This window comes from Populus nigra, chromosome 10 (assembly GCF_951802175.1).
Source record: "Populus nigra chromosome 10, ddPopNigr1.1, whole genome shotgun sequence".
NCBI lineage: Eukaryota > Viridiplantae > Streptophyta > Magnoliopsida > Malpighiales > Salicaceae > Populus > Populus nigra.
Window position 1 is genome coordinate 4,204,664 of NC_084861.1, and position 21,644 is coordinate 4,226,307.

Below are 21,644 nucleotides of genomic sequence, written 5' to 3' on the forward strand. Positions count from 1 at the left end.
TTAAGTTTCAATGTTGTTTGTCCAACGCTTGTATGGCTCATAGACCATGCACAAAAAAAAAAGGAAAGAACAGCACAAACGTGGAGTTCTTGTGTTTCTATAAATCTATGATAAAAGCACACCAGTAGGTGAAAATTGTTTCGAAGTGAACTTTCTCATCTGATCCTGAAGAACCTCAGGAAAGAGAGCAGAATCGAAATCGATGAATTTTTTTTTGGAAGTGAAAGAAAAAACCCAAATATATTTTTTAGATGTTTTAAAAAATATCAATTTAACATTTTTTAATTAAAAAATATTTTTAACATACAAAGGTAAATACACAAAATTTAAAAGCATATGAAAGGCATTAACCGTCAACTTGTCTTGAGAGAGAGAATCTCCTCTCTCTTATTTAAACTTTTGACATTTTATATCCGAGAAAACATGAAAAAATATAGAAAAAAAAAATATTTCCCCCTTAATTTTCTTGCAATGCCACTGATTCAGGTCCTGATCATATTTTTTTATTATTATTAGGGCTTTCTTTCTGTGTAAGTTACAATCTGAAGCCATCATCCATCGTCTCAAGCTGGGAGATTTACTATCCCAATAGGTGATTTTTTGTTCCCCCTCTGTTTTTTATTTATTTATTATTTTTCATGATTATTTATTTATATTTTTAATTTTCACATAAGTAAAAGCAAATAAAATTTCTTTCAATCTTAACCGTGTGAGCGGAATGTGAATACGTCGCAGGCAACTCTATGAATCGACAGATCAAAATGGTGAATGGATGGGTTTTTGTTGCGCTTGCAAAATGAACTGAGAGAAGCTGTTGTTAAAGAGGAACCCATTCTGCATATCTATCCAAGCAAAGATGTGGACATGTGAGTGGTTTATTTGATTGCTGTTTCTTTGTTTTGCTATTAATTTGTTTCGACGTGGACTGAAAATGTCTAGGATCTTGAATTATGATGAAGAAGATTTGAAAGAAGAAATCCCCAGCACTCCAACAGACAAATCTCTAAAACTCTACTTGGAGCCATCTGATTCAACATCCAAATTGTGTGTAAATGGCTATTCTTTTGGGAAACCGTCAGAACATGTGACACCCTTTGGACGATGTACTGATAAGTTTGTGGTCAAATTCAACATTGATAACCTTTCAGATGTGGAGAACGATGATGATGAGCATGGCCATGGGAAACTTGAGGATGAAATTATTAAGAGGGCTTAACCCTTGCAAGAGGTGTTCTTGATAGTCCATGGATTGGGACCAGATCATGATTGAAGGTTCATGTATGAGAGGATTGAAGATAGGGTATATGATACTTCTTACTGCATAAACTATAAAGTGGTTCTTCTTACCTCCACTTTTTCTGCATTGCACTAACATAATTTTCTCATTGTTTAGTTTAATGCACTTGAAAATGAGATTAGAAAGCACGCAACTGCACTTTTCACTTCTGGGCTGATGAGGAACCGATGGACCCCACAATTGAGGTAACTTGGCTGCTGTTTGCTTCAATGATATTTATGTAACTTGGCTGCTGTTTGCTTCAATGATATTTATGTAACTTGGCTGCTGTTTGCTTTAATGATATTTGTGTATTTATTCGCATTCAGATAAGTACAATCATTTCAGCATGTAATACCATGGCTTGCTTATCTTTGATGGATATAAATAACTGTATAGGGACCCTGACATATCAATTTTGTTATTATTTCTTGTATCCGGGGGACCCTGACATATCAATTATGTAAATATTTCTTGTATCCAGGTTTCTTCCTACACCCTCTTCTTTTATTGGCTTTTTTTTGGGCTAAAAAATAAGATTATTTTTTAGTTGGCCTTTGATGAATTAATTGCTCTCTAAATTCTTCGTTATGCTTTTATGTTAAGAACTTTCATGCTTATAAAGTTGTGCATTCGTGCATTTGATTTGAACTATTGTTTCAAAGAAGTATATTTGCTGTTGGAATGATTTGTTGTGATGGAGAAGGGCGTCTAAATGAGAAGGTCCATCATGCTGCAAAGCAGGTATAAGAAGTGCCAGGAGTTTCCTTTATGCTATTCATTTGCATCAATCAACTTGGAAGGGACATGTATATTGGGAATTTCATGATCAAGTAGATTTACATGCTGGTATCTTTAAGCAATACTGCAACGATGCCAATTGATGGTCTGAGATATGGTCTCTTTGGAAGAAATCTGTGTGTCAGGCAATGTGATAAACATAACTGTATTGGCCTCCCCAAAGTCCCTGCTTGGCCAAGTTTGCCCCTGAAGGGGTTGTGTCCAGGATAAAGCAGGACCAAGTTTTCCCAATCCCTTGATTTGTAGTCAAAAGATCTGACAAACGAGGTGTTCTTGGATATTTTTGTCATATGAAAGATAGTCACAGGGAAGAGACTGTTAAATGCTAATCCTGATTATGAGTCACAGGGAAGAGACTGTTAAATGCTAATCCTGATTATGTGTGCCATATCTTTGCAATAGTAATATCAGCTGTATGTAGCTTTGTCTTCTGCATTACACGGGGATATTAGAATAACACTGTTTCTTGTGTTTGATCATACGCCACGCATACCATGTTTCATAGCTGTTGCTGGCGTGGATGGTATAAATGATTCACTTATATGGGATTAAAATTGTAGAGCATTTGACAGAAAACATGGAATTAAAATAACATGACTACTTTAGACAATAATTCACTTATCTGTCAATGTTTTGATTCATAAGTCGCATTGGATATAATATTAAATTGAGCGCTCGCATTTGCTCTCTAGTACTCCTGCAATCTTTCAATCCTAAGGAAATAATTCTGTTGTCTTAACAGCTTATTACTTCGGGTCCTTTTACCTCAACAGACAGCTTATTATTTGAGCCTCTGACTGAGCTGCAAGCATACGCAGGCAGAAAGTTACCTTAATTACTTATACTAGTATGATTTTTCTGTTCTTGAATCTAATATCATGCTTGGGTTCCTTGCTGTCTCTGGAAATATCACGCCAGACTTATTGGCGCTGTTCTAGATGGGGCTATTACTTGATTCTGAAAATTCAGAGATTAAGAAAGGGACTGTAGGCAGGAGCTTTGATGAGTTGTTTTGTCTGGAAATAATGAGAAGGGTAACTAGTCAAAAAGTGGTGAATTGTCTCCAGAAGCTCTTCACATCACCTCAATTCCAGATTTTCTCATCCTGCCTTCAGACATGAAGTACTTTATAAAGGTAAACATAATGCCAAATACCTGATTCCTTGCAGTTCTAGTCTCAATTTCAAGAAAATAAAACGCAAAATAGTTTCCAAAATGTAACTGACTGGTGGATGATGGATTCATCTTCTTCAAACCCTTTAACTGTGTGCTCTCTGGCGCAGGTGATTTTCCTGGTTGAAGGGGAAGAGCAAAGGAAGTCCATTTGCATAAACCCAGGAACACAGGCAAAGGGACAAGGAGGTGGCACTTTTGCTGAGCTCAAGTACCATGGGAGTCCTGACAAGATGAATGCTTCAATTACTATAGGCATACAAATACTGGACCTAAACTCAGTGAGGGATTGTCCCAAACTCGAAATGGCACAAAGCTGGAGCACAAGATCAGAATTAAAGATCCAACACACCGAATGTTCAATTAAATGGAACAACAGTGGATTCTGGAAACTCGTTTTGATAGAAGATTTCCGCATGTTATTAAATTAATTGCATGGGTTGAGTGATTCATGACCACCGGGATCAATCTTGTTCTTTTCTAACAATCGAACTCAGCATATTTGGTATAAATGCATACTGTATTATATTCATTCACTTCACCTCTCAATGTTCTATGCAGTTATCTCAAGTTTAAAGCATAATTTTGTCAAGCATCTCAACCGCTTTCGTCCCTGCAATAGATCATCAAAGTAATCACGCAAACACAGATGCTAGTAATCACTTGATCTCTGCTAAACAATTTCATTGATTAGATAAATGTTCTATCTTCTCCTAGCCCACCTATCAGTATAATTACAAACCCCCAAATTACAGGGCAGGGCATCATGACACATGTTAAACCCACAATTGCGAAAGCCAATTTAAATAATACAGCAACCCTCGAGAGAACCCCCGAGCTCTACCCAACTTTCTTGTGTGCTCGATGGCTTCTCTCTCTAATCCATTCTGCCCAGAGATTTGAAACCCACAATATGCTAACCAATATTGCACTTCCAATCACAACCATCCAAGAAATCCAAGCCCATGCAGGAATCAAACCGTGAGCTCCTCCATTCAGATAAAACACCCCCATCTTAAACAAACAGACAGGACCGAGAATACCTCTAACGAGAGAGTAGAGGGCATAGAACGGAACCGCCAAAAATTCATGCAATCTTGCAGCGGCGGGAACATCAGCTTTCCGGCTACCGGCAATGCTCCAGACATTCTGGCAAGCACTTGTAACCTCGGCAAGTATGAGTAGCAGAAGAAGTCCGTGTGCTCCATAATGGATCATATAACGACAAGTGACAAACACATATAATGTTGCTAAATGGTGAAGTATGAAGAGAGTTTCATCAGGGAAGAATACCATGTAGTGAAGAAGGTCTGCCAAGAAGTAAGCCATACTGAATTCAAGGACTGTGTTTTCTAAAGCAGAGTTGGGATGAGCAAAGGCACCTAAGGTCTGGCTGTGTAGTAGTGCACGGACAGCCATAATAACCGCAGGACTGCCATGAGCTAGCGACATGAGGCAGCTTGAAGCTTCTTTTCGATGTTTCAGTTCCCAGTTTCGAAAAAACACAAAATAACCTAAAAAATACATGGAGAGGAACCCAGCAAAGAATCCGGGTAGGGTTGGACACGCGAGAACTAGAGCATCCATATCACCCGGTTGCAGGTAATTAACACAGGATCGATGCTTTTTGAGACTTCTGTTATCACCAAAGAATCCTTGCTGACAAAAAAATAGAGTTGGGAATTCTTTGAAGAAGGAGGGCTTCGAGGGAAGGAAACAAGGGAGGCGTGAGTCTCTTTAAGGGTGAAGAATATCTTATAATAGTATCTTAGCGTGTATTCCCTGAATTCAATTCTGTCACTGTCAGTTTTCTACCATACCATAAAAATATAAAGCAACAATCAAGGCTGGGTGATGCCAAGATTTTTACCTGGGCAAGCACAGGGGTCAAGCATCAGACATGGAAAAGGAAAGGCGATAAGAAGAATAAAGTTAGTGTTCCACAAGGAAAAGTAAAGTAAAGGTCGGTGCTTGGCTTACGGTGTAACGAGCCCTACCTTGTTCTTTATTCTCTCGAGCATATTCGGATATTTTCCACGTAGGAATTGCACCTCTCAGAATTTAGGCATGGCATGATGACCAATCGGAAATCAAGTGAATTGAAACGCTTATTGAACCCTAATACCTTCCTCAACAGTAAGACAAGACAGAAGGAGATTTTCCAAAATCCAAATTCTAATGGGCTAAATTCCACCCCATTCAATCCGAGATATTCACTCCCGTTACTGTTCAACCACAATTTAGACTGGGGCTTTCATTCTCTGAAATAGCCAATAAAAAACGAATCATGTTCACTGGTTTATCTTTTAACATACTCTGATATAAACACCATATTTTGTACTACTACCAAAGCAATTACACTTCCATGTGCCAGCCAATGCCTGGGAAAACTGATACACGTTCTCTATTTTTCCGTTTCATGGTTGATTCTATCAAAACTTGTCGGGAGTGCTCATTTATTACACCGTTATATTATGCCACAAACTGTCTTGCCCAAGCTAATCATACCCTAACTTGAATCGCGGTTCCAAAACCACCTGTATGAACTTCAAAGTGCAGAGATTTCACGGTTTAGCCAGACATGGCATGCCACTTACATCACCATTCCTCCATCGATAGTCAACACCTGCGTGACAGTAATATCTAAGTTAGCGACCATGGAAATGGAACAGGGGCAGGATGACCTTCCCTTGGCTTAGCCTTGCCATGGATGCCAAAGGCAGGATGAGGCGAGCCATGCCAAGGAGCTCTTATGAACACTTGGTTTTAGCCAATGGAACTCGTTACAGTAAGTTCTTGGCCATGCCATGGCCTGGCATGACATTGCAAGTGCTTAGACAAAGCAAGTTAAGAGCCCCAATAAATAATTTAGAAAAGCAAGTTAAAACTTACAAAACAAGGGAAAACAAAACAGAAAAGATTCAAAACCTGTCCAGTGATGTAACTGGAAGCGGGGTTAAGAGCCAGGAATTCCACTAGTCCTGCAACCTCTTCTGGTTGGCCATAACGTCCTGAAAACGTGGCAATTATTATGAGTCTCATCCGAAAACAAAATTCTATGAGATGTTCATGAAATTTTTTTCAGCTAATTCAGGTTCAAATTGTTGAATCGGAGGTTAAACTAAAATTGACTCGTCATTCAATTGAAGTATAGAGCTGGATAAATATTCACATATACTACTAGAAACAAACATAGATTTGATGAACTCTGTAAGATAGCCATATTAGCTCATTGCCAAAAGCAAAAATAATGAGGGCTTTCATATGGGTTTCACACAAATGCTTCTCAAACGCTTTGTAAATCCAACGCCTTGAATAATTTGCAGCAGAAACTTAAAAGGCCAACATCAATATGAAACTTGATAAAAAGTTGCACACTAGGAAAAATATATTCTCACCCAAGGGTATTGTTTCCAAGATTTTCTTTTCAATGTCATCTCCAAGCTTGGAAGTCATATCAGATGCAATGAATCCTGGGGCAACAGCATTTACCTGGAAAATCATCTTAATTAGACCTGGTTTTCGTGCAAAAACTTGGAAAGTGCAGAACTCTAACAAAAAGATAAAACTCCTGAAAACTCACATTAATATTTCTGCTTGCATATTCCTTTGCAACAGTCTTTGTCAGGCCAATAACACCTGCCTTTGCAGCACTATAGTTGGCTTGCCCAACATTGCCAACCAAACCAACAACGGATGCTATGTTAATAATCCTTCCCTGCAAAATTAAAAAATTTTACTTACCAGAACTTGTATAATGTTATCATTTAATTTCTGGGAATTATTATATACGAGGTATTAGCTACGAAGGAGCTGAATTAGTTGATAGTATCCTTAAACTTGGAGAAGTCAGCGTGCACACATACACCCATTGGAAACACTTATGGTGGCAAGTCTTAAAGTTATTTTTAACTTCGAGACATAACTCCATGCTCTCGGTACAAGTTTCATTATGAAGAAATGGAATTCTGGTCTATGATAGCTTCTCAACACCAATCTGATGCTGTTGAAGTTGAAGCAGAATTATTAATAAGAGAAGTGCATGATGAATGAAAGAAAATTAAACTTCCAGGGAAAAAAGGCTCAATAGAGTAACAAATTGGGCATTTAAGGGCACAAACATGTCACCGGACAAAATTAGCGAAGGGCAATGAAGACCAAATAACTTGAATGGGAATATGAGCTTACCTTTCTCTTTTTCATCATAATTTTGGCTGCCGCCTGCAAAGAGCACACAATATCAGCATGATTAAGATAATCGCAAGCATAAAATAAATCAAACTAGTTGGATCTTAATGCACACACCTGCGTGCAGAGGAATACACCGGTGAGATTCAGATCAATAACCTCCTGCCACTGAGATTTCTTCATTCTCATCAACAATGTATCCCGTGTAATTCCTGAAATAGAGGTATGTGGCATTATGAGGACTGAAAATGAAAACAGAAAGCAATAAGGAAAGATAGAATTATTATTAACCTGCATTATTTATCAGTATATCAACAGTTCCCCATGCATCAACAGCCTACAAATGTGACAAATCATTAGCATCAATATAAATAATATTCATGATTAAATTCAACAAACAGAAGGTAACATTTGCTCACAGTTTTCATCATTGATTCCACATCAGCCTCTTTTGAGACATCACCCCCAAAAGTGAGGGCCTGACCACCATAAGCCTCGATCTACAAAATTATCAAATAAACTCAGTGGTCATTTCAATCATGCACTATGAATTAGTAACAACTCTATTTCCAGCAAACAGATGGGACAACTGCACATACAGGAAGTGAACTGAAATCTACAGGTGTGATTAAAAAAAATGAACAAACTTGGTGAAGTTGTTAAACTAAACATCACAATCTCAAACACTTTCATCTCAAAAAAGTAAATCATATTATATTTTTAGTAATTATTTACTTCCATTTCAAAAAGGTCATGGAGCATAGGCCATACAACAAAAGGGTAGACATTTGGCACGGCAACAAAAGAAAGAAAGCAATGGATTCATTATTCGCCAGCCACATCTGGCTGCAAAGGAGCTAATTCACATTTTGAGCTCTTTAAAGTATGTCAGTTTAACACTTAGTGGAAAAGAGTTAATTGGCAGCAAAAACAGGATTAATTTTCGTATGGCCAGAAATCATCAGAGGTCAGCTAACCCTTAAAAAAAAACACCATCAAGACCTTGAACCATGAGACACTAAATGCAAAACTGATCAACGCCTTGGTATTAAAATTTCAAAAATCAGAGAGATTACATTTATGTTGTCGAATACATATCAATAAAATCACATCAATAAATACAAGTTTTCAAGTTCTCCTAAGATAACCTTAAACTCCTAAATTTTATAGCATGTATCAGTCACCTACCTCCTTGGAAACTTCCTCAGCTTCCTTTGATGACCTAGCATAATTTACCAAGACCTGCAATATCAGACAAACAAGATGTATCTATAATTCACCATTTTCCAAGATACAAAAAAGTTATACACAGGAATTTTTTACTAACCTTGCAACCTGCTTTTCCCAGAGACAAAGCAATTGCTTTGCCAATACCTCTGGAGGCTCCAGTCACTACCACTACAGGCGATTCCACCTTCTGCGTCGCCTCCGCGCTCGCTGTTTCAACAGTCGCGACCTGAGCTATTACACCTGCCACGCATTACAATCAATCAATTACCATTCAATAAATAACAGCGACACACTCCTGTCTCCCTATTTTTGAAAGTGAAATAGATACCAGAAGAAGCGAGTGGGCTCCTCGATCCGGACTGCAAAGAAATGCGACGTCCGAGTCCACGGGAAACAGGAGACAAGGGCCGAAAGTGAGCAATTCTGATATCAGCGGAGGTGCCGAGATGAGCGGCTGATTTGAAGGCCACGACATTGGATCCGGCAAGGGAAGCAGCAGCAGCAGCCATGAGAGGTCCAAAGCGTCTCCTTAGAATAGAAGAAGAGGAATTGGAAGGGAAGAAGAGAGCCAGGGAAACCAAAACGATTTGCTTGGCTTTTTATAGAGAAATGTGATCGTTTGTTTTGTAGCTGAGGGCTTGCCCTTGCCTTGCTTTGTTATCTCCGGAGACTGTTATTAGAGTGGCGATTCACTCGAAGCTAGTTGATCTGTGATTGACTTTTGCTGCTGGTCCCTCCCTAGATTAATTGGGTATGGTTTTTTTCATTATTTACCAGGAAGCCAGTGAGACAGCATCTTTCAATTGCCATGGACGACGAGACAAGATGAAGCTGGCAGTGGCAAACAAGTAAATTGGGTACCTCAGGAGCGCTTTTTTTTACAATTAATCGACGGCAAATTCGGTTGATCCGCGGAAACTAATTCCCACCCACTTTTCCTTGGTGCGATCGACACGAGGTGAGTTTTTTTTAGTTTACAAACTAGTCCTTGTGGTTTATGGAAATAAATTATTTAGTCCATTTATTGTAAGAAATCTTTAAATTGTTGTTAGCCAATAGTCATCCACGCAACAAAGAGTAGTTTGGGTATTGGTGTTAAAACTAACGGATCTTTTATCAATTTAACGGTCAATGAATTATTAAATAATTCTTCGTTATAGAAGAGTTAATTAATTTGTTTGATAAACTAAAGGGACTAGTTTATAATTAACTTTTTTCCCCTCCATTTTTTGTTGACTTTTAAAAGGAACAGATGCACCCAAGAACTTCACGGTATGGGCCATGCTTGGCACGACACGTCAGGTTGGGCTATGATCTTACTGTACATGGGCTTGCCTTTCTATACAGGTCCATGGGATGCTTTGATAAACTAGATGGATTAAATAATTCGTTTTCGAAAACTATAGAAATTAATTTATAGTTAACTATTTATGATTTATTTAATTAATATCATGGCATTATTTGTCACGGAGCAGTTATTACTTATTACTGACCTCGCTTGTATACAAAAGGTGGAAAAAAACAAGTGTCAAAAAGTTAAGACGGCGGACTGCCTTTTGGGGGCAGTGGGTATCAATTACCAAGGTAAGGTCCTCGACCTTATCACCGTTTGAGAACGCGGCTGCGATCGTGTTCTCAAAAAATTTGAAATTTTTTTTTTTTGCTAAAATTTAATATAATTTATATGTTTTGGATCGTTTTGATGTACTGATGTCAAAAATAATTTTTAAAAAATAAAAAAACATCGTTGGCATGCATTTTAGCACGAAAAGTTATTTGAAAAGCACCCACAACCACACTGACAAACACGCTCCATAACTTCTTAGTTATTTGCTTTTTAGCTAAGTTAACTCTTTATGATTTATTTTTAATATCATGGCACTATTTCTCACGGAGCAGTTATTACTCATTACTGACCTCTCTTGTATACAAAAGGTGATTACTGACGTGAAAAGAAAAAAAAAACTTTATTATTTTTTCATTTCAAAATAATTTAAAAAAAATAATTTTTATTTTATTTTTTTCTTTATTTTAAATTAATTTTTTAATATTTTAATATCGGTTTGATGTGTTGATATAAAAAATAACTTTTAAAAAATATTATTTTAATATATTTTTAAATAAAAAAAATTAAAAAAAAACCACTACCATTAAATATAAAAAATTAGAACTGTGGACTGTCTTTTTTTTTAGCAATGGTATCAATTACCAAGGTAAGGTCCTCGACGTTTATAGCTTCTTAGTTATTTACTTTTCAGCATAGATATTAAATTCAAATTGATAAGTAAATGATTTACTTATAGGTGGATAGATTAAAATAGGTTAATTTAAAATAATATTTTTTTAATTTTTTTAATAATTTAAATTTAATTTTGATTAAATAGATAAAGTTATAGATTAGCATGCCAGATAAATCGGATTATACTAAATTAATTTAAAACTTAACACGAATTACAGGCAAAATCAATAAATTATTAAATTCACGTGCTAAAGCGGAGTTTGATACCTGTAACCTTTAACTCCAAACACGGCAATTCACCGATTGCCTTTCTTTGCTGTAACTTCTTTTAAAAAAAAATTGTTTGACTTTTGTAAAATCAATATATGGGGGGGGATGGTATTAGATGGTGAGTCAACGTAGAGCAAGCGAGTTAATCATGGGCCAAGAACTCTGATATTGACTTTGAACCTAGCTTGGTCGTTATCCAAAGTGATGGGTTAACCATCACACCACCACCTGATTAGGTTATAATATCGCAGCCGAAGATGGTTTTCAACTTTTCCAGCCTTCACCGTTCACCCCCGCCTCCCTGGCAAAAAAGTTGCAGCATGGCTCCTTGTGGGTAGCCAATTAAGTCAGTAAGATCGATAATTTCTTAAGCTGAAAACAAGGGTTTGATTACTGGTTTTGTTACAGTAGGATTAATACCATGGATTCCCCAGATCCATGGTCCTAGGGTTTGCTGCATGCCTGGGATGGCTAAGAAGAAGAAGAAAGAGCTGCATGAACATCAAAGCTTGACAGCTCCTTCCACGGTAACCAGAATTTAACATGCTTTGCTTTATGCGGACAATGCTTGAATGCAAGACTCGTGGCAGCCAAATCTTGGCAGTAAAGAGTTGTTCTCATGATTGCTCGAGCCTTTTAAGTCTTCTCTATCACCTACCAATTAAAACGACATCATTCTCAATCTTTTCCATCAGTGGCCATGGCCAGTGATAATTTCGTCGTTGTGTTGACTTCATACATCATCTTCTACGCTGTACATGCCACGTGTTTCAAAATGTATTCGCTCAGATAAAATATTTAAAAAAACTACTATATTTATTATTTTATTAGCCCCAGAAGATTCACTGTTTGTATCTTCTAAAATAAATGCTCTACGTCATTCGATTATTTTTAAAAAAAAAAAACAAAGATTTTACTTGCAGTTCTTATTAATTACCCAAATGTGGTAATTATTTTCAGCATCTCTAATCCATGTAAAGAAGAAAATAAAAAATGGCTCCAATTTGATTTAGGAAAAGAAACAGAAATCTTTTCTGGTTATCATATAATATTTATTTTATTATAATCTCGCCAAAAAAATATCTAAACCTATAGTTTGATAATATATATTAAATTTTTACTGCAAGTAGGTTTTAAACATTGAAAATAAAATCCTAATTAAATTTTAAAATTAGAACTCAAATCTCCTACATTCATTTGTTTTATTATCTCAAGCGAGTCAAACATAAAAGACATATATTTTATTTTTATAGTCATAAAGTCGAAAATAAATTTACAAGAAAAGTCGATAGAAGTAGAGGCCACTTCATTAAATTAAAATAAATAAATGAATAAAAAATAATTTTTTTAAAAAATGAACTTATATTTTGTGAGCCAGGTTGAATCCTTATCAAAGGAATGCCAATTTAATGTGGAAATTAAATGTTTGTCCCATTAAATAGTTTCATTCGTCAGAATATGGGGATTATACATTAAATTTATTGTTGTTAATTATTATTTTTTCCTGGCCCCAAAATATATTATATATGTTTGAGAGTATGATTGTGATTATTTTTTAAAATATTTTTTATTTAAAAATATATTAAAATAATTATTTTTATTTTAAAAAAATTATTTTTGATATTAGCGCATAAAAATAATCTAAAAACATTCATAAAATATTAATTTCAAGTAAAATAAATAAAAAATATTAAGTTTTTAAAAAAATATTTTTTAAACATAAAAATAAATAAAAGAAAAAATAAATACTAAGAATTATGTAATTAATTAATTTAATTTTATAACAACAACCAAAAAACATCATGGTAAGAATACGTGAAAATAAAGTACTAAAAAATGCCTACCAAAGCACGTGACCACTTAGATTTATCCTTAAATTAATAAATCGCGTGTTAAGAGTTCGTGTATTATACTGTCTTAAAACAAATAGAACTAAGACAAATAAAGAAAATAATAATTAGAAATAAATAATTTAGAAAAGAAGAAATATCCATCGAAGGGAATTGACTGAGAAAGAAAGAGAAAAAAATATACGTGAAATTTTGGTGTTGGTGAGAAGGAAGCAAATCCAAGCAGCTCTGCAACAACAGCCTAAAAGAAATTACGATTATTATTATTATTAAATTTCAAATGCTGGAAAAATTCGAAGGAAAGCGACGCGTGATCTGGCAGTGAATTACCTGGAGCATAAAATGCGTTTAGATCCAGAAAAGGAAGCATTTTTGGCGTTGTAAACTGGCATTTAATCTTGGAATTCGAGATCTTCTTTGAAGAAATTTTGACTCGAATATATATATATATATATTTTTTTTTTTTTTCGGTTTCTGGTGAGTGAAGCTGCTGCTGCTACTTTGCTCAGTTTGCTCCACCTCACTGACTTGAAACGGTGAGTTTTTGCTTTGTTTCTTCGGTGGAAGGGTGTTAGAAGTTGAGGATGAGTTGAATTGGAGGGTTTTGAGTGTTATGGAGTGTAGTATTAGTGTGTTGGGATCATGATGGAAAGAAATCTAGGGTTTTGAAATTGTATTTCGAGATGAAGGATTCTGTTTGATTCTTGTTGTCATATGGTTGCTGAGCTAATTCATTTTGAATGCTGCATTTGCTTTAATTAATGTGATGGTATATATTATGCTGTGGTATTTGTTTCTGAAGATTTGGTGTTAAATTTGCATGCGTGGGGATTGATTGTCTGTCTCGGGTTGCTACTAGAAGTGGAGCTAGTTTAATTCAGCGGGGAACTTGAAAAGGATGGAAGCTTGAATTGAAGCTTCATTTTCGGGAAGGAAGGGTGTTTTTGCTAGTTCATTTCTTTGGTTCTTCGTTGGATGTTCGTTTATGGGAAATTTGATTGGAAAAGGGGTTGTTTTGGTTTTAGTGTTGAGGAGAGGTTGAAGTGATTAGTCTGGAAATTTATTTGTAGTGGAGGAGATGCCGCCTTCTCCGGCATTGAGGTACTCTCCTGGGAGAGAGCCAAGAGCTGACAATCATAAGCGAGGGCGTAGCCTTGAAGGTGGATTGCTCCTCAAAGATAAAGATGACGATCTTGCTATGTTCAATGAAATGCAGTCTAGAGAAAGAGAGAGTTTCTTGCTTCAGTCGGCTGATGACTTTGAAGTCACGTTCTGTAATTTTCTGTTGAAGCTCTGTTCTTTCATTTGGTTCATTGTGTTATCCTTTCCCAAATATAAATGTTTCTTCTGGTTAATCATGTTGCTTGCTTTGTGATTGAATTAAATATTTTTACGCAGCTTCAAAGTTGAGATACTTCTCAGACTTCAAACTTGGAGTTTCAATCCCTGTTCGAGGAGAGAATAGTGAACTTCTTAATATAGATGGGGAGAAGGATGACTATGACTGGTGGGTTATGGCTTCCTATTTGGAAACATTTTACTACACCTTCCTAATTTTTTTGTTTCTCTAGCAAACAGAAGGAAACATTTAAGTTTTCACAAAGGGAAACTTGTTTTTGTGTCACAGTCGATTTATATGGATAAATTTATCATAGATAAAAGTATGAAGTTTTGTAGGTATACAACGAGTCTAGTTTCTAAATGTGCAAGCTACTAGTGCCATTGATTGAATTATTAATTTGCAAAGACAAGCTGAAAAACAATAATTTTATAGGAATTATTTCACATCTTCTCTTTTGCATCTTGCTTTAAAGCTGTTAAGAGTGCTCTTAGCTGTTTTTGGTTTTAATGAATTGCTTGGTCGTAATAATTTTGTAGGTTATTAACTCCGCCTGACACCCCACTTTTTCCTTCTTTGGATGATGAGCCGCCACCAGTTAATGTTGCATCCAGGGGCAGACCACGTAGTCAACCCATTTCCATAGCAAGATCTTCGACAGTAAGTCATTGACTGCTTTTATGGAATACAATTTATTTATTTTACTACCCCTTAAGGTTTGGATAAAGAATATATTTCTATCCATTCTCAATTGCCTGTAAGTGAGATGTGTGCATCCATATATAGATGGAGAAGAGTCACAGGAGCAGTAGGGGCAGTGCAAGTCCAAATCGCTTAAGCCCTTCCCTGGGTTCTGGTAACAGCACATTTCAGTCAAGAGGAAGGCCGTCATCAGCACCTCATTCTAGTCCAACTCCCACTCAACAGCCTGCCACTCCATCACGTAGGCCATCTCCCCCTCCAAGTAAAGCCTCAACATCTGCTCCTAGGTCTTCAACTCCAGGGAGAATGAGCACAGGATCAGGGGCGAGGGGAAGTTCGCCCATAAGGACAAGTAGAGGGAACTCTGCCTCACCAAAAATAAGGGCATGGCAGTCAAATATCCCTGGTTTCTCCTCTGAAGCACCACCAAATCTTCGCACTTCTCTAGCTGATCGGCCAGCATCATATGTAAGGGGTTCCTCTCCAGCATCCAAAAATAGTAGGGACTCGGGCTCAAAATTTAGCAGGCAATCAATGTCTCCAGCCTCTAGAAGTGTTAGTTCATCACACAGTCATGATAGAGACCCAATTAGCTCACGCAGCAAAGGTTCTGTGGCATCATCTGGTGATGATGATGTGGACTCTCTACAATCCATTCATGTGGGTAGCTTAGACCGCTTGGCTTCGAAGAGAATTGGTGGCTTTCCTAATAATAGAGCTCCTGCATTCTCCAAGAACTCAACTAGAATATTTTCCCCAAGTTCTGCTCCAAAAAGATCCTTCGACTCTGCTATTCGTCAAATGGTATCTCGATGCCTATTTCACTTAATCACACTCTTTTCTGTTAAATATTTACCAGTGATATTTTTTGTGAATATTCCTACAATAGTCACCCAACATGCTTGACTCTTAATAGTGTGATATTGATCATTTAATTTGTAGTAAAACTCACACTTGAAAACTTAGTTCATTTGCTTGTGTTCCCTTTCTTCTCTTTTCACAAAAGAAGGGAATTTTATTCTGAAGTGAATATATTGCTTGTGTAGGTGCAGTACACATTATTACTTCACATGATTCTCACAAAATCACATGCCATTGCGTTTTGGGTAAAATCAAATTTGCCTTTTCTAGAGTTAGGTTATACACAAAGATCTATGCCGTACTCAGACACTAAGATGAGCTTCCATGTGCCAAAAAAGTAAAATATTGACAATTTTGATAACTCTTATCACCATAAATCCTTTTATTAATTGTTCATGATGCTAAGCTCAAAAATCTCCTCAGATTTATAAATATTTAAAATTGTCATGAACACCATTCTATGACCTATCTCGATAGCTAAAATTTGTAAGATTGTTATCAGTAACAAGCCCTACCATCAAGAATTTACCCTTTGCAACAGTGCCTAAAATTATGTGGGATGCCGTCATAATTCCTAAAAACATGTGGGGTTTCAACCAATCCTATAGGAGTTCACCATTCTGCATGCATCCTCTCTCCCCCCGTCAACAAAACAAAAGAAAAGGTGAAATGAGAACGTATTTTGAAGTGATGTTGAATAAAATCTTTTATAATCTTATCCAAATGAATTAAAAAAACAAACCTGCTCAACTGTGATAATGAAATAGTATCATGTCCTTTTTTACCTTGGTAGTTTGGCAAAAATTTTCTTCATTTTTTAATATTTGGTGACCACACCCAGTACAACAAGAATGTTCTCTGTATTTGGTGGTCAGCTTCTGCGCAGCACTGAAATAAATGCTTCGTGATAAAATGGCTTGCATTTATTGTTTGTACACTCTGAGCATAAAATGCTTCAAATTGCAGATTTGGAGTCAATTGTAATTACGCATTTTCTGGTTTGAAATGGTCCCGCCAACTTGTTTATTAATTAAAATCATGTAATTAGTTGAAACATTTTTGGTGTGATCGTGCTGTTACATCATTACTAGAATAATGCAGGTATAAAGTATCTGGTTTGATGAGTGAGAAAAAGTTTAACAATGACGATAGATTGATGAATTCATATAACAGTTGAATCACTAGTTACTGTATTTTATGAATCGGATTATATGTATTAAAGTGGTGTGTTAAGCCAGTTTATTTATGGAATTTTCCTAGAAACCTTGAGTAGTTTATATCTCCTGTGAAAATATCCAGGCATGCTTACTTTCACTCTCCTCTCTTGTGCGTTCATAGTTTCTTTAGAAGTCTGGTGCATGGATCCTATATTTCATCAATGTTTTTGTGTAGGATCATCGGAAAAGTCCCCAGAACATGTTCAGACCACTTTTATCTAGTGTCCCCAGCACTACCTTATACGGTGGAAAAGCAAGTTCTGCACATCGTTCATTGATGTTGAGGAACTCTTCTGTTACAACCAGCAGTAATGCGAGTTCTGATCAAGGTACCAGTGCTGCATCAGATACCAAGGGAAGTTGCCGCCACCAGGAAGATATGGCAGCTGAAAGTGGCAAGGTACCATACCCTGATGCTCTGGAAGAGGTTTTTGCCTTTGATAAGGCAGATGCATTAAATAAGGATGTCAGGCATGATGCAGATGATAGTCTTCATTCTCGGCTGTGTGACTTTGACAGAGGCACCACGATTGAACATGAGCCTGGTGACTGTGAGGAGCTCAGACACCATGACATTGAAATCAGTTCTGCTTCTGACACTATATGTGTCAAGGCTGATTTTTCAGAAGTTGATAGTCTAGAAAACACAGAAGTTTGTTCTAAATGTGGTTGCAGGTATCGTGTTATTGAAACCCTGGAAAAGGATGTAAATCTATGTCCTGATTGCTGTAGGCAAGACAATCTTGTGGGTGCTGCCATTCCAGACACACTAATAGTAGCGGATGAGAGCCTCCCAGTGCCGTCTATCAAGATATCTAAAGAATACAAGCAATCTGATGAGCCAGATATCCAGGTGGATGTGCCTGAATTACAGCCACAAGTTAATGATTTGGACTCGCAATTTGTTGATATGGTTGATGCAAGGGTTCCCAGGCATGAAGACAGAGTTAAGCAAAGTGAGACTTCACACCACGAGCAAAAGCGATTTTATTCCCGAGAAAGTTCTCTTACTAGGTCTTTGATGGAGGGAAGTGAACATGGTACCACAGGCCATCATGAAACAGGACAGCCACCTGCTGGTTATAGCCTTCCTGGTGGAGATGCTGGAGATCATCAATTGCCGCACTCAAATAACTATCGAAGTTTGAAGGCTGATGTTTCAGAAGGTGCTGGCATTTCTGTATTACTCAAGAAGTCTAGCAGCAGCAAGGGGCCTGTTGTTCAAGGCAGGACTTTAGTTGCTTCTACCATTACTTATGATGATTTGTCTTATGCAAGAGACAGTGCAAACAGTTTGAGAAGCTCCATTGGGTATGGCAGTACATCTGCATCATCCTCCATTGATTTCAGCTCTGGCAGACACGCGGAAACACGTGTTCAACGACAGTTAAGTGGCAGGAAATCTGACCTGGAGAACTACAGATATGACCTAAACTCAAGACCTCAAAGCACTTCATCATCTTTTTCTGGAACTTTAAGTGATGGTCACCAAACTCTAGGTCTTGCAACAAACAGACACGAAGAAAATGTTGAGGTTACTGTTGGCAATATGAAATATGATAGGTTGGAGGAAACTCCTGTAGCTTCCCAAAGGATATTGCTGGCTTCAGAAAATAAAGAACTGGATGTTTCCCGTATATTTTTTACTGGTGCAAAGGTTCCTGAAGAAGATTTGTTTGAGCAAAATGACAGTAATAGGAAAACTGATATCTCTTCCTCAGATTTGCCACATCATACAGTTGGCATTCACCTGGAGGAGAATTCAGTAGTATCATATGAAAACAGAGAAGATTTGCCAAACAATGCAGGGGATGTCTCAGATGTAGAAGCATCAGCTATTCCTCTAGAGCCTTCTGTTGAAGCCAAAGATAACATGCTGAATACTAGTCTTGACAGATTGGATGTTACTGAGGTTACTACTCATAGGCGTTTGGCTTCAATATCAGAAATAGAAGCTGAGAACAATTGTTGTGGTACTGGGTCAGAGAATGATGATGTATCGTCAAAATCAAGGAGCACCATAAATGAAGTTCAGGATCACCCAGTCCCAGCACCTCCAGATAAGGAAACAACTGCTTCTGTTTTGGAACACAACATGCCAGATCATGCAGATAGCATATTAGGTATGTTTAATCCTGTGTAGTGATTCATGTTGATCACGTATCTGTTTGTAGGTTTGAACACAGTTGACTGGAACATTCTTCCGATTGATGGAGTTGAGACCTTTTTTATTTGCCTTGACAGTCTGATCTAAATATTTTATGTTAAGTGGTTTGTTTTCTGGTGAGAATACAAGTCATGTTCTGCAGTTGGTAAAGTTAAACGTTAATGCAATGTTGGTTGCCATTCCTATGTTTACAAAATGATTCTCTAACGAGTTTTTTAACTTTTGACAGAGGAGTCAACCATAATGGTCGACTGTCAAGGAGGGAGCAAGGCAAGAAGCCTATCCCTTGACGAAGTAACCGATGCAGCACTTTTCTGTAGCTCCATTGTTCATGATCTGGCCTACCATGCTGCAACTATAGCCTTCGAAAAGGAAAGTTCAGAACCCTTGGAAGGTTCTCGGCCAACAGTTACAATTCTCGGAGAGTCCACTGCTGACAGAAAGGATCCACGTGGAAGACCTGCTGGAAAAGGAACTTCAAAATCCCAAAAAGTCAGGCAGAGGCGGGCAGAAACAGATGTCAAACACTCTGCCAACAAGACTGAGAACGATGAGAATTCCAATGAATCCATGGTGCGTAATGTTGGGCTTCCCAACGAGATGGACAGTATGAAGCCTCCGAAGCTAGAATCCAAGTGCAATTGCACAATAATGTGAATCTTTCATTCACGCTGTGTGACTCTGCTACCTTCTCCAGCTGCATGGAGAGATGACAAGTGCTTGTATGCTAATAGTTTTTGTGTTCGAAGGGCTGCATGGACCACTGCCAATTCATTCATGTTGATTCCAATTTATTTGTAAGAAGCACCACGTTGCGGTGGTGACATAATTGTAAAGGTTGTCGTTAGGTTGATATCAGTGAGGCAGCGGGGATTTGTGTTTGCCCTGCCCCGGGTGCCATATTCTTGTTACTTATCCCGTCTGATTCAAGTGCTTCGGTAGAAAAAGTGTGAAGGAAACCCTAATTTTTCTACTTGTCATAGTTACCTCCATAGTTTTCTTGGAAGGGAGGCACAAACCTCTTACACATTTTCACGCTGGGAGACGGCATAGACTTTCTACAAAACCGCAAAGATTGATCTTGATGCGCTCATTGCACATTTCCAAATAAATGCTGAGGCAGATTCAACCCGCGTTGGCTTCGACACGCTTGTACAGGCGGCTCTAGCCCTGAGCGCAGTAATCTTTTAGGCAGCAAACACAAACCTGAGTGTGTTTGGTATTGCGGTAGCAGTTATGATTGTGATTTAAAAAAAATTATTTTATAAAAAGTACTTTTAATTGAGGTTGGTTTGAAAAAATAGGTGTTTGGTTAAAACTGTGGTTGAAATTGAGGTTGAAGAAAAAATAGTTTTAATGTGTTTGGTTAAGAATGCTTTTGAAATTGAGGTTATAAAATAATTTTAAAAATATATATATTAATATTGATGATTTTTAATTTAAATATTATGGATTTAACTATTGTTATTGCATCATGAAATAAATCACACTTTATATATAAAAAAATAACTTTAACAAAAAACTATCTACAATTTCATTACGTACAAAATTCATCCGACAAGAACTATAAAATTAGGTAAAATATTATCAAAAATAAAATTAAGATTACAGTACGAGTAAATTTAATTCATCTTAAACTAATTTTTTTTTAAAAAAAGTTGTTGTTCACGTTTACGTAAACAGTGCAAGTGAAATTAATTAAATGTACTGGTTTTTTTAAAAAAAAAACATGTTCACTGAACAGTGGAGGCATGCCTCCACTGTTTTAAAAAAAAAAGTGTTTAGTGAACAGTGGAGTTATGCTCCACTGTTCACTACAGTAGCATACAGTAGTATCATTTCACTGCACAGAAAGCAGGCAGGAGCTGCTTCTCATTTTCTTGCGTTTCAAACGTTGTAGCACGTGGGATCCAATGAATAGTAACTTGTGTTCATGTGTTACCAAACAGCTTATAGCTTCAAATCGTAGAAAATATAGACGCCACCACGTTATCAAACGGTTTCTTACTTGAATCAAATCCACCGGAAGCACTGAGTTCTGTAAATCCATCTGTGGGTAAATTAGAAGCACCCATGAATGCTGGACTCACTTGGGCTGAGAGCGGCTGCGGCCCAGCATTTAGTGCTAGTTGCCATCGTTGCTGCCTCCGCAATCTTGTGTGAAAGACACTCCCCAACTGCCAAGCCACCACAGTCAAAGAATCTGATATTGCTCACTTTACCAATTTCAATGTTATCCAAATCTACATTAACAATTTTCAAACCTTTTGGCAAGGTAGTCCAGTGAACATAAACCAAGCCCATGACCAACGCCTCGCAAGTCAAGTCGAC

General features: G+C 37.1%; 3 protein-coding genes and 1 long non-coding RNA gene across 9 annotated transcripts; 2 read left to right on the forward strand and 2 right to left on the reverse strand.

Annotated features, from left to right (window-relative positions):
• The first annotated feature begins 351 nt into the window (after positions 1-351).
• On the forward strand, positions 352-3,786 carry LOC133705038 (uncharacterized). Of its 6 annotated transcripts, none has more exons than XR_009844183.1 (6): positions 352-592; positions 736-1,044; positions 1,149-1,300; positions 1,394-1,482; positions 2,820-3,212; positions 3,361-3,786. It is a non-coding gene; the product is annotated as an uncharacterized LOC133705038 (long non-coding RNA). The 6 variants fall into 6 exon arrangements; XR_009844182.1 differs by having other exon boundaries at positions 736-866; positions 940-1,300; XR_009844184.1 differs by having other exon boundaries at positions 736-866; positions 960-1,300.
• Positions 3,787-3,919: 133 nt separating this feature from the next.
• LOC133705037 (TLC domain-containing protein At5g14285-like) lies at positions 3,920-5,071 on the reverse strand. Its single transcript, XM_062130132.1, has one exon. It carries the CDS (start codon positions 4,835-4,837, stop codon positions 4,091-4,093), a length of 747 nt encoding a protein of 248 aa, XP_061986116.1. The 5' UTR covers positions 4,838-5,071; the 3' UTR covers positions 3,920-4,090.
• Positions 5,072-5,407: 336 nt separating this feature from the next.
• LOC133705036 (3-oxoacyl-[acyl-carrier-protein] reductase 4-like) lies at positions 5,408-9,515 on the reverse strand. The gene is made up of 11 exons (XM_062130131.1): positions 8,997-9,515; positions 8,766-8,908; positions 8,627-8,680; positions 7,858-7,938; positions 7,730-7,775; positions 7,556-7,650; positions 7,439-7,471; positions 6,834-6,968; positions 6,649-6,742; positions 6,179-6,261; positions 5,408-5,876 (listed from the first exon to the last, which is right to left on the reverse strand). Exons 1-11 carry the CDS (start codon positions 9,175-9,177, stop codon positions 5,844-5,846), a joined length of 978 nt encoding a protein of 325 aa, XP_061986115.1. The 5' UTR covers positions 9,178-9,515; the 3' UTR covers positions 5,408-5,843.
• Positions 9,516-13,155: 3,640 nt separating this feature from the next.
• On the forward strand, positions 13,156-20,286 carry LOC133705354 (uncharacterized). The gene is made up of 6 exons (XM_062130495.1): positions 13,156-14,301; positions 14,426-14,534; positions 14,906-15,026; positions 15,153-15,872; positions 17,322-19,269; positions 19,543-20,286. Exons 1-6 carry the CDS (start codon positions 14,106-14,108, stop codon positions 19,968-19,970), a joined length of 3,522 nt encoding a protein of 1,173 aa, XP_061986479.1. The 5' UTR covers positions 13,156-14,105; the 3' UTR covers positions 19,971-20,286.
• Positions 20,287-21,644: the final 1,358 nt, after the last annotated feature.